At 36.4% G+C, this 18,235-nt stretch overlaps 2 protein-coding genes across 3 annotated transcripts; one reads left to right on the forward strand and one right to left on the reverse strand.

Annotated features, from left to right (window-relative positions):
- Positions 1-232: 232 nt before the first annotated feature.
- On the forward strand, positions 233-15,540 carry LOC141838859 (MAP3K epsilon protein kinase 1-like). Of its 2 annotated transcripts, none has more exons than XM_074726459.1 (24): positions 233-670; positions 786-920; positions 2,256-2,276; positions 3,477-3,550; positions 3,650-3,740; positions 3,819-3,902; positions 5,604-5,705; positions 6,460-6,591; positions 7,026-7,097; positions 7,198-7,304; positions 8,446-8,560; positions 8,736-9,032; positions 9,975-10,253; positions 10,385-10,426; positions 10,955-11,134; positions 11,322-11,408; positions 11,496-11,587; positions 11,675-11,758; positions 11,852-12,651; positions 13,237-13,631; positions 13,725-13,859; positions 14,412-14,818; positions 14,923-15,037; positions 15,148-15,540. In XM_074726459.1, the coding sequence occupies exons 1-24, from the start codon at positions 611-613 to the stop codon at positions 15,322-15,324; spliced, it is 4,083 nt and encodes a 1,360-aa protein (XP_074582560.1). In that variant the 5' UTR covers positions 233-610; the 3' UTR covers positions 15,325-15,540. The 2 variants fall into 2 exon arrangements, with proteins under 2 accessions (XP_074582560.1, XP_074582561.1); XM_074726460.1 differs by having other exon boundaries at positions 11,325-11,408.
- A 257-nt stretch (positions 15,541-15,797) lies between these two features.
- On the reverse strand, positions 15,798-17,906 carry LOC141841848 (transcription factor bHLH76-like). Its single transcript, XM_074730042.1, has 7 exons — positions 17,325-17,906; positions 17,002-17,241; positions 16,811-16,876; positions 16,670-16,738; positions 16,514-16,585; positions 16,219-16,443; positions 15,798-16,128 (listed from the first exon to the last, which is right to left on the reverse strand). Exons 1-7 carry the CDS (start codon positions 17,904-17,906, stop codon positions 16,069-16,071), a joined length of 1,314 nt encoding a protein of 437 aa, XP_074586143.1. The 3' UTR covers positions 15,798-16,068.
- Between the last annotated feature and the right edge of the window lie 329 nt (positions 17,907-18,235).

Below are 18,235 nucleotides of genomic sequence, written 5' to 3' on the forward strand. Positions count from 1 at the left end.
TAATATTTTATTATGAATATTTTTATAAAATTTTCTGAGTTCATTTTTTTTATTTTTATGAATATTCACATATAATTTTATTGGATCAGAATGAGCGGCCTAAATTTTTATTTTACTACCCAGAATTTTGCTGGCTTTCAAACCACTCCTTGTAAAATTCGGGGGAGTTTAATAAATTTCGGTCGGAGATCGATGGATGCGTGCCAGGATTCTGATGAGCTGTGAACAATGGCGGATTCAGAACGAGATTTGATCGATCGAAATCTTCACCGCAGGGGCGAAGCGAATTTAATTCGATACCCGTAGGAGCGGCACCCGTCCCCTTGGTCTCCGTCAATTCCGCAGTACCGTCCCTCTCGCATTTGCTATTCCTTCTCGTCTTCGATCGATCCCCTTCCCACTCTTGATCGGGCCATCGGTGGGCTCGGGGGAGGAGGGCCTCCGACGTGGCTTGCGTTGAATTCCCCTGGAACCTAAGCTAAGCCTCCTTGCTAGGGTTCTCCCGCATGGCCGAAGCAGGCGGCTCCCGTCAATGCGGGCGATCCCTTTACGATTCTTCCTGCTAGGGTTGTTGGCTTGTTCGCCAAGGCCTTAAGGCTGCGGGGCGAGGATGTCTCGGCAGGCCCCTGCGACTCACTTTCACAAATCGAAGACGCTCGATAACAAATACGTGGGTGTTCATCAACTCTCTCAGTCAAAAAATCCTCCTTTTCTTTTCTTTTTTTTCCTTTTTACTTTTTCTCTAATTCGGTTGTGTCTTGAATTGCCTTTTGCTTGAGGTTCAGATGCTTGGTGATGAAATTGGAAAGGGTGCGTATGGACGAGTATATAAAGGCCTGGACTTGGAAAATGGAGATTTTGTGGCGATTAAACAAGTGTCGTTGGAAAACATCCCACAAGAAGATCTCAATGTCATTATGGTATGTTCTTTTTCCCTTCATTATGGTTGGTTATGCCCCGTATTTTAGGGGAGTACCAATCTTTTCAATTGAAATCTATATTAGGAGAATTTTGCTTCTATATCATGCATGCTTGCATTGATTAATTTGGAAATCTTACCGGATGCTTCATTGCAAAATAATCATAGATATGAAAGTTGCCTAGAGAGGCATTTGTGTTCGTCGAACAAAGTTGTAACATTTTTATATCTAGCCAATGATAAAGTTGAGCTGTTCATTGGCGTTTTTTCACATAGCTATCTTGTTTTTCTTGGTAATGCATAATTGCAATATATTGACTAAAAGTATACATATCTATGAGAAACTCTTGCTTGCTGAATGCAGTGCAATTGATATGTGATAGCATGAGGGATTGATATCCTGTTGTATTGTTAATAACTTGCATTTTAAGGTCATGGCTACTAAAGATTTTCATTTCCCTGCATCATACGCTGGTGGCTTGTGATGATGGAAGAGCTACTAGGAGAGGTGATATGCAGTGGCTGAGAGGTGAATGGTAGGGAGGGGAGAGTGGTTGGGTTGAGGGACTAGGACTACATATGCTGTTTTGGTAGCAGAAGCTGGGGACATGATGTTGTGGGAGCTAAGTAGAAAGCCATAGCATGGGAATGAGTGGGAGGAGAGATGCGACACGAAGAGATGATAATTTGTGGTGCTCCTAATAAGTGGGAAGATTCTTTTTAGAGGGATGTTTTGAGGAAATGTGGTCGTGTCAAACCCATAACCTCCTGCCTAGGGGGTTTGGACCAGAAAACTCCTACATCTGGACTCAGTCTACTACAGTATGAAGTTGAAAAGGGAAAAAATTGTGTGATATTTATAAAAATTATTGCACATACTCATATTCATGTAGGACTGACATAACAGTTGATGACATTCTGACCCAAAACCTATACATACTAACGCCAATGGCATAGATTTTGAATTTATTTATTTCTATTTTTATTATTTATGCTTGTAAATAAGGATAAATGTAGAATCTGTATAGCCGGTTAAATATGTTATAGAGCAATATGGCAGAGCGGAGGCCATACAGTGTTGTAACTAGTCTATATATATATATATATATATATATATAGTCATTCTGTTTCCTTCTACTATTAGCCTTTACTGAATCATTACTTTTGATTAAACATGTTATATAGATATTTGTACATAGTATAGCAATAACGCAGAGAAGCACAAAGTTTTACCTACATGTTCATTTTTTCTGTATAAATGGGATTTTTCCAATATGTCCTAACTCTTCATTTTGTCTTTTTCATAAAATTGTTGGCCCCGTCACATTTTGTCTAGCAAGAAATTGATCTACTAAAGGTAACACTATATCATCTGTTATTTTATATATTTTATTATCATCATGCTAGGAAATTTTATTGTGTTTCTTGGTAGTTTGCAATTCTGGTGGTTATGATGTAAATTATAACCACATACTTTTCATTCAATTTTTGAGACTCAATCCTATTTCATCTACTTGAAACTCTCTTTTTATCTTTCCAATTTCGTCCATGTTTGTCATTTTTCTGTTTCTTATATACATCCTTCAAACTGAAATAGGGAAATTTCTCTTAATTTATCTGTGCTCCTAATTCTGTTTATGTCATGCCACATTATGTTAAAATGAACACTTTGTTTGCATGCATTTCCATTTATGATTGCTATTAATTGTTGTTCCCTGTGATTCCATGTCTATTGCTGCTTGTATATGCCCTTTAATCCAGTCCATTTCCTTACAAATCAACAATTGATATACCGGTAACCTACTTTTAAACAGACATGCTTATAAAAACCATGTTATATCCTATGGCAGGCATTAGCAAAGACTGGCATACAAAAGACAACAAGACTAGCACATAAATTAGCCTTATTTACCTCTGAAATACATCTCTGTATAGCAGCTTTATTTGCACCAAGGGCTAACTCATTTCATATCTGAATTCTTGGAGGTGTATAATACTGCTTCATAGTTGACACTCTAAAGAAGAAATCTATGTGGAACCCATAGTAATTTTTGGTTAACTTTGTAATTTGTACTGACTACTTTGCAAATGGATCAACACCATTAAGAATTTGACTATGAGAAATTAAAGTTGTCCTTTCATTGTTCAAAAGACAACAATAACTTGTAATTCTAACTATATGGCATCTCTTTTTTTCCAGTTTTTCTTAAATAGAAGAATCTAGAAATTGTTGCCATGTGTCTCAATTGGCAATCTCATAGGATTGTCTGGCTTAGCCAACTATCTTTTAAGAGGAGAAATTGTAAAAAGAGATTTTGTATTGTTGATTGAATTAATAAAATAATTGGATGAGGTCCTCCTTTACATGTTTTATAATAATCTGGCTTGTAAGAGACAATCAAATTAGATATATAGGAAATAATAAAGTAAAAAAACCAGAATATAATACAAGAACTTATATTGAAGACCAAGTAGAGAAACAATGAAATTGTATTTTTTTTTTCTAAAGTGTTTTTTTGTAACTGATTCTATTCAAACTATTCATTTGTCACTTCAGAATCTCAACCACAAAAACATTGTCACATACCTTGGATCTATCAAGACGAAGACTCATCTGCATATCATTCTTGAGTAATTACCTACTGATCTCATCTCTAATCCTGCTTTAAATTTATTATAATTTTGTTTTATCACCTCAATGCTCTTATTTACCTACTCGATTGTATTTAGGTATGTGGAAAATGGTTCTCTTGCTAACATTATCAAGCCAAACAAATTTGGACCGTTCCCTGAATCATTGGTGGCTGTTTATATTGCTCAGGTTTGCTTGATATTTGTGTACATCGTTCTATATTTTTTGTGGTGAACATAAGGCTTAGTTTGTAATAAATATACGTAGGTCTTGGAAGGTCTAGTCTATTTACATGAGCAGGGTGTGATTCACCGAGACATCAAGGGTGCAAATATCTTGACTACCAAGGAGGTAGTATTTAAACACATCTCTTTCTTTTAGTTTTATATCTAACTTTGGTTCGTTCAAATATAAGTAAATATAAGTAAACTGAATCTCTTTTTTGTATTATACTGAAAGACGTCCCTGATTAACTCTTTAGTTTTTGTTAGTAGATCCATCATAATGCACTTGGAGTTATTCACATTCAAAGCATAACTTATGCTACTGTTAGGTCATTTCCACTTGTATTTTATACAAGTGAATATCTATGGTCAGGCTGCAAAACTAAACTTTGATGCTTAGGTGACTGAAGTGGATGTTGTTCAGAAACTATAATACAATTCTGTATCGATCTTGATCCTCTGGTGGATAGACATATTGTAATGTTCTTATCAAAAGTTGTATAATGATTGTTTGTTTGCAAATTTGCCCATTCCAAATTCCAATGCTATTCAGATTCCTCTTGGGCCTCCCATTTGTGGCTTGAACCCTTTTTATCCATGTAACAACCATTTGATTATATCTTGATAGTCGTGTGACTCTTCAGTCATATAAAACTTGGCAAAAGGAAAATGCAATTAAATTATCATTAGTTTTTGCATCCATGTGGAACTTGTTAGTCACATCCATTTTTATAAATTTACCCCCAACTTTATATTACCTTGTGAACATATTTATTCTTAGGAAATACTTTAGCAAAACTGATACATGTTTAACCATTGTTTGGTTCATTTACACCAATTGAATAATGTAATTTTTTGCTAATGCAAGACAATTAGTCTATCCAATGTATTATCAGTGGAATGTACAAGAGTTAAGTACTTGAGAATATTTTTGAAGTCTTAGTACAGGTTATACTACTGAAATGTTCTAATTCTAATCAATCTAACCACAGTTTCGACATTTTGAATAGCTAGGGATGACTCAGCCATGCCACCTGCCTAATTTGGGTTTTGCTGGATTAAAGTAGTACCATTTGGATAGACAAATTGGATTGACTTATCCATATTATACCGAAATTTATGAGTCCCCATAGATACTCCTAGTACAAGTATTTAAGTCGGGTATCCATTTATTATATTTGGGTATGGATTGGGTTAAGGCATGAGGTACTTAATTGAGTTGGATTCATTTAGTACCAAAAAGATATGACTACTTGAACCACCATCTTCTCTGTGAATAGCAATTGAAAAACTTCTGTAGGGAATCATGTTGTCCTTTGAAGATCTGTTATTCCCTTCTCACCAAACAGCCCAACTACATGCAAGTGAAATTCATCTCAATCTTATTAAGTCCAAGGAATGGTTATAAGGATAAATTATGTCGTATTTTGTCTGTCAATCAACGCTTCAACAATGGAGGAAGGAATTTGTGGAAGACTCATCTCTATTGGTAGCTATTAATTTACTATATAATTTGGTTCATACCACTTGTCTGTGCTCTTATATCTTTTAAAACATGAAAGCATGGCTAACTTTTTTCTGTATGTTTGCTGTATCTACATCACCAATGCTACTTTTGCATATATGCAATGCTATTTCACATCTTGTTTCCAGTACATGCATCATGAATGTATCCTTGCTGAAGTTGGGGTTTTCTGTGCTGTTTATGACCATATTGACTGTTACATAACTGTAATTGATTCATGCCACAGCCAATATCCCTTAGGATTTTTGGCTCTGTGATAATATGTTTTTGCATTGGTTTAATGTGCTTGGGAATTCTACTTAGGGCCTTGTTAAACTTGCTGACTTTGGAGTTGCAACCAAACTAACTGAGGCGGATCTCAATACCCATTCAGTAGTTGGAACACCATACTGGATGGCCCCTGAGGTAAAGTACCATTTTGCCTTATTGAACCATTTGATTTGTATATGCCTTATGAAATTTTGTGTTAGCCAGAGACTTTCTAGATATAATAGATCTCTTGTTAAAGGGGACAATGAAGAGATTCAAATGACTAATAAGGGGAACATTCTAGCAGTTTTGGTCTTTGTTAGTCAAACTTAATGATTAGTGCATGTATGCCTCTGATAAAATCACAACTTTTTTCTTCTTGTTTAATCAAAACTAAAGTACTATTGGAATGGAAAAATATAAAGTTTCTATAATAAATATTTCATACATTCTTTTAACTGGTTCTCTATAAGAGAATATATTGCCAAAATGCTCTATGGAGTAATGAAAGCTTTGCACTGACGTTTACACTGCATGATTGAAGCCATAATTCCTTTAATTGGTACTGAATACCAAGTTATTCTCCACTAGTTATTCTGGAAGAGTATGTCTGCTTAATCCAGATTTTAGTTATCTATGTAATTTATCAAGTTTATGCCTCTGAAATTTATTATTTGAAGGTTGAATGGAGAGGAAACGAAGCTCATTGTATGATCTAGTGTATGTATTACTAAGAATAAGGAAAAACTTTTGCTAAAGAATTTGAAACCTGAATAGATATGAAATTATAAGTTTTTTCCCTAAAGCTACTTCCCAAATCATGCGTTGGAATTTTTTTATTCTACTGTTCCTAATTCTAAACTTTAGATTCCATGTTTCAATGACAATAATAACACTTCTTCTCTTTCAGGTTATTGAAATGTCTGGTGTTTCTGCTGCATCAGACATCTGGAGTGTTGGTTGCACTATCATTGAATTGCTGACATGTGTTCCACCTTACTATGATCTGCAACCAATGCCTGCACTTTTTCGGATTGTTCAGGTTTAGATTTTGTGTATTATTTGGTTTCTAACAAGGATATTCTAGCATTCATCCTTGTTACATTTTAGTAGATCATGGATTTGTTGTTCATATTCGTTCACTTTTGTCCTTTTAATTGCTGCATTAATATTGAAGTTAATGGTGGAATAAGATAAACATAGCCAATTTCAAATATTAAGGACACATCTTCTTGTTGCTAATGCATCCTACATGATATGAAGAGCTTGCCTTCAACTACGACTTTTGTTGGTTTTAATTCTTTATGAATTTGCGTCTTCCCTGTTTTCTTGGTCCTTCAAGTGTGTACTTGCATGTTTTGCAGATCTGCATGTGGCTCATTGTGCACTATAATGAAACAACATATTGGTACCTAATAATATATGATTGCTCGGTTTTGATTCTTCTCTCCTAATTGAACTGTCATGTCATATCAGGATGTGAATCCTCCTATACCTGAGGGTCTGTCACCTGACATTACTGATTTTCTACGTCAATGCTTCAGAAAGGTAAATTAACTTAAGACCTACACATATTCTGGTGAATGTGACTGCTAATGGTAATGCTATCTGTTAATAGTTTCCTGCTTATTTAGAGAACTATTTTCAGGATGCAATGCAGCGACCTGATGCTAAAACATTGCTACTGCACCCATGGATTCAAAACTCAAGGCGCACTATGCATTCCAATCTGAGACAACCAGGTGCAACTATAAGGTGATAATGCAAACTATCAGTTTCTTGTTTGAATTTGGATTCCTTGACAACTGTGAATGCAGAACTAATACTTGAATTTTAGCATTTTTAGTTCCATATACATGTTTTGGTTTTCCTGTATATTCACATGAGAATTCTACACTACATAAAGCAGGATGATTCCCTAAATTAAATAATGATTTTTTTAAAACATAATTATATGTAATGTTATTGTGCAAGAGTGGTAAAAATGTTACAATTTCCGAGAGAGAAGCTTGGATGAACCAAGATGATCAGAATTTTGTTCAGGCCTTACTGGAAGCAAAGACAGCAGAACTGAGCTGCACCAATTTTATGATTGGGTTGTATTTGGTACTCTACATGAAAAATATCAGATTCTGGATTGTTTTAGAGTTCCAATAAAATACATTTAGTTTTGGTGAGAACAGATTGAATTTTCTTTAGCTGATCAAATGCTTGATGAATTTTGTTGTCTGGAAATTTTGGAATTGATATTTTTTAGTTAATTTCCTGATGGTGATATGCTGTCTTATGTAACAGACCCGTCATTGGGGGTCCTGTAGAACCTAACCCCCAAGGAGAGCATCATTATATGTTTTCCAACCAAAGGGGGTTACAAAATGATGATATTGTATAAAATAAATGGTTTTTGCTGCAGGTAGTTTACCTAAGTAGCTATAGTTGTTAATTATAAATCTTTCTCATAAATTTATTTAGCACCACCAAATTATTTGGTTTTACAAATTCAAGTCGAAATTCATAGTTTCAGTGCGCTTGTCAATTATTTGTAAAACTTCTAAGAAACAAAGTTGATTTACTTCATTTTACCATTGCACCTGCATTTTCTTTTATCTTATGCATGATTTCCTACTTCCAACTTTTTGCACTAAGAGTTTAAATCTTTCTTGGAACTAAACTTTATAAACATAAACAAAAACTTAGTATCATTTAAAAATATGCATATATAAGAATTCAAGATTACAAAAAATTTAAAAATATGCTAACTTCATTTTTTTCTGGGTTCTGCTTCCTGCAAGTCTAGATTTTTGCACTGTTAGTCCTTGTGATAATATAGCATGAGGGATTTGGTCCACTGTAAGACCTGGTTAAGATTCTGTCTAATTATTAACATATATCTCAGGAATATTGAGGATGATGTTACTGTTGATGATGGCAATGCAACTGTGGATAATCATAATGGAAGCGAAAGCACAGTAGTTCAGAAGAACACAAATGGTGCATCAGATCTTGGACAAGTATCTTCTTATTGTCTCAGACTTAGGCTTTTTTAATTACAGATTTTCAAGTATTGCCACATAATAAATAAGAGTTGAATTGATTGTGCTGTTCTTTGCAGTAATAGAAAACTTTATGGGTTAACTTTTATAATTCTAACAGTACCGTGATATCTTTTCTTCTCTCATGATTCAGGACAAATGTAAAAAGGAAAATTTGGCTATTGATTCTGTTCCATTTGAAGGTTCTGATGGACATAGAAAATCTTTTACTAAGGGTACCTTCTCAAATGGTACAGAAAGCAAAGCAGAAGACGAGCTATCTGACAAAGATCCTACCTTAGCCATCTATGAAAAGCCATCTTTAGGGCATTCTGCTACAGAAGCAGTTTCCAGTTTTCCAGTAACACTGGAATGCAAAGGAGTTGAGAGTTCTGAGGAAAATAGCATCTTTTCCTTCAGATATAAGGTTGAAAAAAACAATTTGCAGAAGGTGAGGCATTTATTTCCTTTGCTGGTGCTACAATATTTGTGGGCATTTTTTATCTTCTTAGATAGCTTCAAAAGTAACTTTTTTGTATTTCCTCAAGTTCTTTTATTTAATTTCTTTAGCATTTCCATTTGTTGAACTGTCTAGTTCGGGGTAAAGCTTTTTGGGCAAAGATCAGATGAGCGCCCTTTATGTTTGTTATTGCCAAACGGGTGCCCCTTATTTTTGTTATCATCAAATGGGAGCCCCATGTTGAAAAAATATAAAAAGAGCGTTCCATCCTATTTTTAATCCAAACAATACTCTTCTTCCAGTGTTCTTATAGCAGTATTGCCTAATCTGCTACAACGTGCAACAGTTCTGAGCAAGACTACTACAATGTCTTTGAGCAAAACCACTACAACGTGTAATAGTTTTGACTAAAACTACTACAAGCAATTTTGGTCACACTATGCCACATTATAGCAGTTTTAATCAATATTTTCACCAAGTTGGAATAAGGTTATTTTGATATAATAGTGTTTCAGGTATAATAATTTTGACAAAGTTGGATCAATTTTGCTTTACATTATAACAGTTTTGGCAAAAAGACATTACAACAGAGCTGGAACCAATTATATTTTTAGAATAAAAAAAAGTTCTAATATTTTTTCAACATGGGGTATCCTTTTGACAATAACAAAAATAAGGGGCATCCTTTTGATTTTTGTCCAAACTTTTTTTATCTAACAAATTGTTAAGACTATGGGTCAGCATGCTGATATGCTTTATGATTTACCTTTTTTCATCTTAGTTTTCCTTCTGCTGTCTCTTTTTTCCTTGCTTCATGAATTTCATCAATTTTGTTTGTGCCCTACAACCTTCTTACAATGTCGCATAGTTTGACATAACACAGTTCAATTTGTATTTCTAACTTTTTGTGTTTGCCAACGATATATTTTTAAGGTTATGAGCAAATCAACTGTTCACGGAGTTAATGAGCTCAGCAGGTTTAGTGATACACCAAAAGATGCTTCGTTGGATGATTTATTTCAGCCACTAGATGGACAAAGAGATCCAGGCACTGAAGCTTCGTCCTCTTCTGCTATCCAACAAAATGACTTAGCAAAAGAGTTGAAAGTTAGGATGTCTCAGAAGCAAACACAACCAGATCACAGCAGTGGTGGGAAGCTATTGGAGATGGTTATGAATTTACAAGAAGATGTGATTGATATAGATGGTTCAGTAAGTTTATCTAGCATAAGTGCCTTTATGGGTTTCAAAGTGCACATATCTGCATTCTTTTTCAATATTAAAAAGATTTAATTGCTAACTGTTAGCCCTTATTTGCTAATGGTCATGTTCTTTTTTTGCAGGTCTTTGATGAAAACCTACCAGAAAAGCTTTTTCCTCTCCAGGTGCTCATTTGTCATAATGTCAACAAACATAGGATACAAATGGACTTTTTTTGTCCATTCTAGTTCTAAGCACTTAATTAGTCATTGAAGCTGATTGGTTGATTAGCTTTGGTTCTTGTGTAGTACGATCTTTTGTTGCTGGTTTTTTCATAAATGATATAACTCAACCTTGATGGATATTTCTTTCTTTTTCTTTTAACTGCTGGTACATTGTATGGATTGTTCATAACTAACTAGACTTTAATTGTCACATATTTGATAAATTGATGTTATGTTCTGTTCAACTATCTATTAAAGACATTATATCTGCTTCAAATATAGATGTCATATGTGCTTTCATCATATAATATGAGCGAAATACTTCATTTATTTTCAGAAAAGGATCTTCATAGGTGCTAAAAGAGTGAAATAAACATTTTTTGTTGCACGCCAAGAATATATTTCTTTGTTAGTCTCTTGACTACAACTGAGTTCTGATGTGAATATGTTCTTTAATTTGATAATTATTTTGAATCCATTTCTATGTAGCCTGTTGAATTTAGCAAAATAGTTGGTTTGCTGAAACCTGAAGCCTCTGAAGATGTATTATTGTCAGCATGTCAGAAGCTTATTCTATTTTTCAGTCAGCGGCCAGAGCAGAAGCATGTTTATATGTCCCAGTATGGTTTTCTTCCACTCATGGATGTTCTAGAAGTTCCAAAAACTCATGTGCGTTTATTCATTTATTAATTATAATTTTCTACGTGTACGCTTGCTCAATTTATTAATTATTTGTACTCCAGAAATTAACTTTGCATACTATTTGATATTAATCATCTCGAGCCTCACTAGGATGTGGCCTAATAGTCTAGCACATCTGCAGTATAAACTATAGACTGACATGATGGCGATTCAGCAGGTTGTATGCTCAGCACTTCAAATTATCAATCATATTATCAAAGACAATGTCGAGTTTCTTGAAAATGCATGTCTTGTTGGCCTCGTAAGATCTGTAACCTCTTACAGAAGCTTTCTACTTAGATATGTTTTAGCTGTAGTCATGAGGTTGATCCAAACTGGGTGTCTGCAGATTCCAGTTGTAATGGGTTTTGCAGTGCCTGATCGTCCTAGGGAAGTCCGTATGCAGGCAGCCTTTTTTCTTCAACAGCTTTGCCAGTCCAGGTTGAGCCTGTTAATTGTCTCTCTGCTATTTTACCATTATTATTAAAAAAAATTAAATTTGAAATTGATGATATAATGTTCGTGTAGCACATTGACATTGCAAATGTTCATTGCATGCCGTGGAATTCCTATATTGGTGGGTTTTCTTGAGGCAGACTATGCGAAGCATAGGTTGGTGTAGTACCCACCCTTTTTGACTTAATAACTTTCCTTATTTGGCTTGTAATTCCTTCTTAAGCTTATTGTATCTCTTATGTTCTTCAGGGAAATGGTTCACCTTTCCATAGATGGCATCTGGCAGGTTTTTAAGCTTCAACACTTGACGCCAAGGAATGACTTTTGCCGCATTGCTGCCAAGAATGGCATGCTTATTAGACTTGTTAACACCCTTTACAGCTTGAACGAGGCCACTCGGCTTGCTTCCAAAAATGGTGGTGTATCTGCTCCGCAGAATGGTTTTGCTCCAAGACCAAGATCTGGTCCACTAGAACTGCCTAATCGATCTGACTTGCCACTGGCCAACTTGGGTCAATTTGATTCTCCTAAAGTAAGGTTAGAACACCCATTTTTATCTGGAGCTTTAGAACAGCTCCAAAATCCAACTTCCCATTCTCAAAAGACAGAAGGTGCAACCCATTTGGAGAAACAACTGTTTGGTGGAGATAAGCCTCACACTACTTATGCTGCATTTGAAGCTGCAAAGGAGAATGGAAATTTTAGTTTATGGGATAATGAGCCTGCACATCCAGATGTTGACTTACCTAAGCATCATAGGGCTACAAGTTCTGCTGGTAGAAGCTCCACTGATAGATCTCCAAAGCATATGGATTTCACATCAAATAGTCACCCTGGTGGTGTAACTCAGTTGGTGTCTCAGCCTGAACAAATTCGACCACTTTTGAGCTTACTTGAAAAAGAGCCACCTTCTCGACCTGTCTCAGGACAACTTGATCATGTTCAAAATTTTTCTGGATTGGGAAAACATGAAAGTATATTACCTCTGTTACATTCCTCTACTCCGAAGACAAATGGTGAACTTGAACTTTTGATGGAAGAATTTGCAGGTACTTTATTTTGCTTCTCCCCCACCATGCATAAGTAAAGTAAGTCTGGTCTGCTTTAACTTGATAGTCTGTGTTCCAGTTCCTATGGTATTGTGCTTCAAAGGCAACTCATAGTTGATTTTACCAGTTGAGGAAGATGAACAAGCCATAGTAGAATATGTATAGGATTCAGATCAATAACAGTGATTTTTTTGAAACTTTAAATGTTGATTTTTCTAGTGTTAATACCTCATCTTGGCACAACTGACATTTTGAAGTTCCAATAAATACTGTAAGTAACAAAAAATGTTTGTTAGGTATTCTGTACCCTAGCTTTTAGTATTCTGTTACTCTAACATTTTCATGTTTACAAACAACAATTAGAGCAACAAGTCTGGTAGTCTGAACTATCTGGGATAGGCTACATGGATCTTGTTCTCATCCTGCAATTAAATTTTATCCAAGACTACATAACTAGTAAATTAACCTGGTTTATGTTCTTGCTATTTAATTTGTAGGATAAAGTTCTTACAGTACTGCCACATTTGCTTTTGTGGTTTCCTGCACTGGATGAATAGGTGCTCATTTTTATTGTCCTCTTTGCAGAGGTCTCCAGGCACGGACGAGAATTTGGCAATTCAGATTCCCATACCAAACTTTTTAATAAGGCAAGCAAGAAGGTTCCACCAACATTGGGGTCATCTAGTTCTAATGAAGGAACTTCTGCATCCGGGTTACTGTCACAAACAATGTCTGGTGTTTTATCTGGATCAGGAGTGTTAAATGCTAGACCTGGTAGCACCACATCATCTGGCTTGCTATCCCAATTGGTATCTTCATCTAGTGCTGATACTGCGAGGGAGTATGTGGAGAAGGTAGCTGATCTTCTGTTAGAATTTGCCCAAGCTGATTCTGTAGTGAAGTCTTACATGTGCAGCCAAAGCTTGCTTGCTCGACTTTTTCAAATGTTCAATAAGATGGAGCCTCCTATTCTCCTGAAGGTTAGTTTGAATTTCCTTGAGGGATAATAGTACCTTTCTAATTTAGGTTGAAAGTCCAATTGTCTGACCATATTCATGTATTTCCATGTGTAGATACTGAAGTGCATCAACCACTTGTCAACAGACCCGCACTGTTTAGAAAATCTTCAGCGTGCTGATGCAATCAAGTATCTGATTCCTATTCTTGAACTATGCGAGGGGCCTCTTATCTCTCACATACATAATGAAGTAAGTAGCTTAACTCCACATAGTATGAACTTACAATCTGTGTAGTGCATACATTCTACTAGTGTTCGTAGAAATTCAGCAATCCTCTGTTCAAAATTATTTTCCTTCACATTTTCAAGCATTTTGGTGGTTATGTGTCAAATAGTTTTATAGGTCGACCCAGAATTGGTTGATCATCATTGGTATTTCTTTTGTTAATGGTTCTATGACTGCTACAATGGCCTAATTTTTAGGACTTCTGCAATTATAGACAATTTTAGCAAAAAACGATGATATTGCAGTCAGAAGGTCTAGTTTCTTAATATGATATTTTCTAAATCTTGTGTATCACTTGTATGTTATCTTCTCATAGGCACTGGTGCTATGGAGTTTGAAATCAAGTATTATTGTTCATTCTTTCACATTGTGATCTTCCTCTATGTTCTGGTGTGCATGCCAATGACTTTCATTTTAGGTTTAGGGAGAAACAAGCTTTTGAAAGCTGTCTGTTTTCATGTTCAGATGGTAACTTGCATATTTACATGGCTGACTTCATTGTTTTCCTCATAAAAGGTTCTCGATGCCCTTTTCAAGCTTTGTAAAATAAACAAGAGGAGACAAGAACAAGCGGCAGAACATGGGATTATTCCACACTTGATGAGTTTCATCATGTCAGATTCACCACTCAAGCAATATGCATTGCCTCTGCTGTGTGACATGGCTCATGCATCTCGAAACTCACGGGAGCAATTGAGAGCTCATGGAGGATTGGATGTGTACTTGAATCTATTGGAAGATGAGGCCTGGGCCGGCACTGCACTGGATTCAATTGCAGTTTGCTTGGCCCACGATAATGATCAAAGAAAAGTAGAACATGCATTGTTGAGAAAGGAATCGATTCAGAAGTTGGTCAAGTTCTTCCAGAACTGTCCAGAACAATATTTTGTGCATATATTGGAGCCTTTCTTGAAGATAATTACGTAAGAAACAAAAACACCTTTCTCATTCCTTCCTTTTCTAATCTCCAAGCACTTTAATCTCTGAAACGTCATTATTGTCATTGTATCTACAAATAAAAATGCAGGAAATCACCTAGAATAAATACCGCTATGGCTGTTAATGGTCTGACAACATTGCTTGTTGCAAGATTAGAACACCAAGATGCTATTGCTCGTCTTAATCTGCTGAAACTGATAAAGGTAATCTTCCTTACAGATGTTCAGAGAAACATTGTTCACTGCAGTCATGCTACATATTACATAGAACTGTTTCTTTCTATAATTGCATTTGGTTTTATTTTTGATCTCAGGCTGTGTACGAGCACCACCCAAGACCGAAGCAACTGATTGTGGAGAATGACCTACCTCAGAAACTCCAGAATCTAATCGAAGAACGGAGAGACGGCCAGCGCTCTGGTGGTCAAGTCTTAGTGAAACAAATGGCAACCGCATTGCTTAAAGCCCTACATATCAACACTGTATTGTGAATACTTGACCAAGTATTGAGTGTGTACATATATGAATTCCAAATGAAATGTAATATATCTGTTTTGATCTTTCAGTAAGTGTGAGTTTTAGGGTGACAGTGATTATAAATATTTAAGGCACTCTCCAAGTGAACAATTAACATGCAACTCTACCGGCGCTGTAACATGATAATCCATATGCTTTCATATTTACGAGTTGCTCCACCATTTTTTTTTAGTCTTCCTGTTACTTATTTTTTTGGGACTGGTTATGATGCATAAATAATGTATAAATAAAGGTAATTTTGTAGCTGGTTATGATGCATAAATAATCGGTTTATCTCATTAGGTTTAAGTGATGATTCGATCATTCCGAACCCAATAAATTAATCAATCCGGAAAACAATATCATAAAGCATACCCTGTTCAGAAACTTGGCGAATTGCTAACAGCATGCATGACACCATTGATCGAAGAACTTAGAAATGCACCCGAAACAATATTAGAAAATTTAAACAAATGACTGTGTTAGCAACAAGTTTCTTGAAACATCTCCTTGAGCATTTGAGTAAACAATGCATGATCAAAGAAAATGCATCTATGTAGTTTGAGTGACCTCAACTAGTTGAGTTTGGGCTGCTCGACGAGGTCCTGGTCACATAAATCAGTCGGCATTTCTTTTCCAGTTATCTATCAGGTCGATCCCTGATACAGATACCTTGTTCTTTAGCGTACCAATCCATGCTCAAAGAAAATGGCAATCTCCTATTTTTGTTCGACGTCTACATGAAAATTTTGGAGGTCACATCCCCAAATACTCCCCATCTGAAACATTGATGATCCTTTCATGTTAACCAGCAATTCAAGTAGCTAGAATCTCACATCGCATTAAATTGGATAGTTCCATAAATTTACCTGAGACGAAGCAACTTCAAATCCAGCAAGGAAATTCTGGTGCGTATTGAGGTTTTGATGAACAGTTGAATCCAGCCGGTTCATGGAACTCTGTATCTCCACTCCACTAGGCAAAAGACAATGGAGAGAGGTTCCATGTTGTGGTTGGTTAACATATGGAGAGGGTACCCCTGAAGCCTCTAAATAGTAAATCGGGTTTGCCATTGATCCACAATCTTGATGAATCTGGATTTTATATTAGAATAAGTTGTTTTTAAATCTTTGATGAAGGGCGTTAACTAACAAAGCAGAAAACCTTGGGAAGAAAATTTGCCAATTTGTCGGAGTCCAATTGCGGGTTCACAGTGGCTAGCTTCATAGCAAGAAACTACAAAAGGGAATAACTAGATGATTTAGATGCAGCAAACTGATCCAGTTCGAATAGAAAACATTGTTGTGATGATAGTTATACCTCCACTTGATGCTGCAAAGACTGCACATAGTTGATGATCTCGTCAAGCATGACTGCTTTTCCAGTTATCTACTCATTTCAAATCGAGAAATGAACTAAATTACGAATTAAGTCATTTTCTAATAGATTGTTATTTGGTACCTTACTGCAACCAGGAACCAGATCTTGTAAAAGTTTCATCCTCTGGCTGATTTTCTCTCTTCTTACCTGAGAAAGCCAAAAAAAACATCAAAAGATTGCCTAAAATACATATTGTCTCAACTATTTGATTCAGCTAGTTTGCAACCGTATCGAAATAACATCAACATGCTGCAACGTTGAGCATTGCATACCCTCTCAGCAAGGCTGTGGCTATCAGTAGCTTCGCCTCTTCTTGCTCTAACATGGATATAGTCCTTCAAAATCTCAGGGGATTTGGCTTTGGTTTTCTTCCCTTGTTTCAGATCACCATTGACTTGGCTGCTAAAAGCATCACCTTTCTCTACCTTTGTCACAGCTTCATCATATTCAGTTCCATTCTTCTTCATCAGACTGCGCCTTTTCACTTTCCAACAATCTTCTTTTTCTATCACCTGAGAAAACAAAAGAAGTAATTTTACATTCACACCTGTTTTCCACACAAGAGAAGCAGTTGACTTTGATACAATTCCTTCACCTTGGAGTGATCCATGGCAGAAATGTCTGATCTGTTACCCTTTCCCTTGCCCTTCGGTGGAGCTTTTCGTTTCTTGACGCTGATCGCTTCTTGGTTGGCTGGATCAGACGCCAATTCACCATTGTTTATGCCCAACTTCAGTCCACCAGGCACCATGATCTCCTTTCTGCAGCCCCGCAACCCAATTTGGAGAGAGTTGCTGCTGGCTTCTTTCACGAGCTTTTCAGCATCAACAAGACCGAGCTGCTGAGCTGCAAGACTGCGATTATTCCGGCCGTCGAAAATGGAGAATCTTGCAGTTCTCTCAGAAAAACAAGTATCGGAGTTGATCTGATCCAAATATGTCGGTGGAACATTCTGACGCTGATGAAAAGCGGAAAGAGCAATTTTCGTGGAGGAATTCAGACGAACACCTTTCTGGTCCAACAGCTGCAATCTTCTGTCTCCCGAGTCTCCAGATGAAGGCGACGGCGCCACAATGGAGGATAGGGACGGGTCAAAATCGCCGCTTGGTACCGTCGTCTGGTCCCAATTCAGGTCGAGGAGGTTGACCGGCAGTTGGCCCCCCTCGCCGCAGTCCATCTCCAGCGATGCACGACTAGCTGAAACTCTGATAAAGGCAAGACCTTTTTGAGATCTCTCCAAAGCAGAAACCAAAAATAAAAAAAAAACAATAAAACACACCAAATTTGCCAAGAGTAGATCGAGAACGCACTCTTGAAGCGAAGGAACCAGAGAAAAGCTGTGTCTTTTTCGAAGAGGATCGTTCTTCTACTAGTTTTGGCGGTAACAATAGCGACAAGATGCCTGCTTTGCTATAATTGAGATCCAAAATTCGAAATGAAGAAAGATGGCAAGATGATCTATCAGAGAGAGATAGAACAGTGGAAGTAACTGGTTATACCTTCTTG

Source organism: Curcuma longa, chromosome 11, assembly GCF_044706935.1.
Source record: "Curcuma longa cultivar G26 ecotype Majalengka, Jawa Barat chromosome 11, ITB_CL_G26_1.1, whole genome shotgun sequence".
NCBI classification, from domain to species: Eukaryota; Viridiplantae; Streptophyta; class Magnoliopsida; order Zingiberales; family Zingiberaceae; genus Curcuma; species Curcuma longa.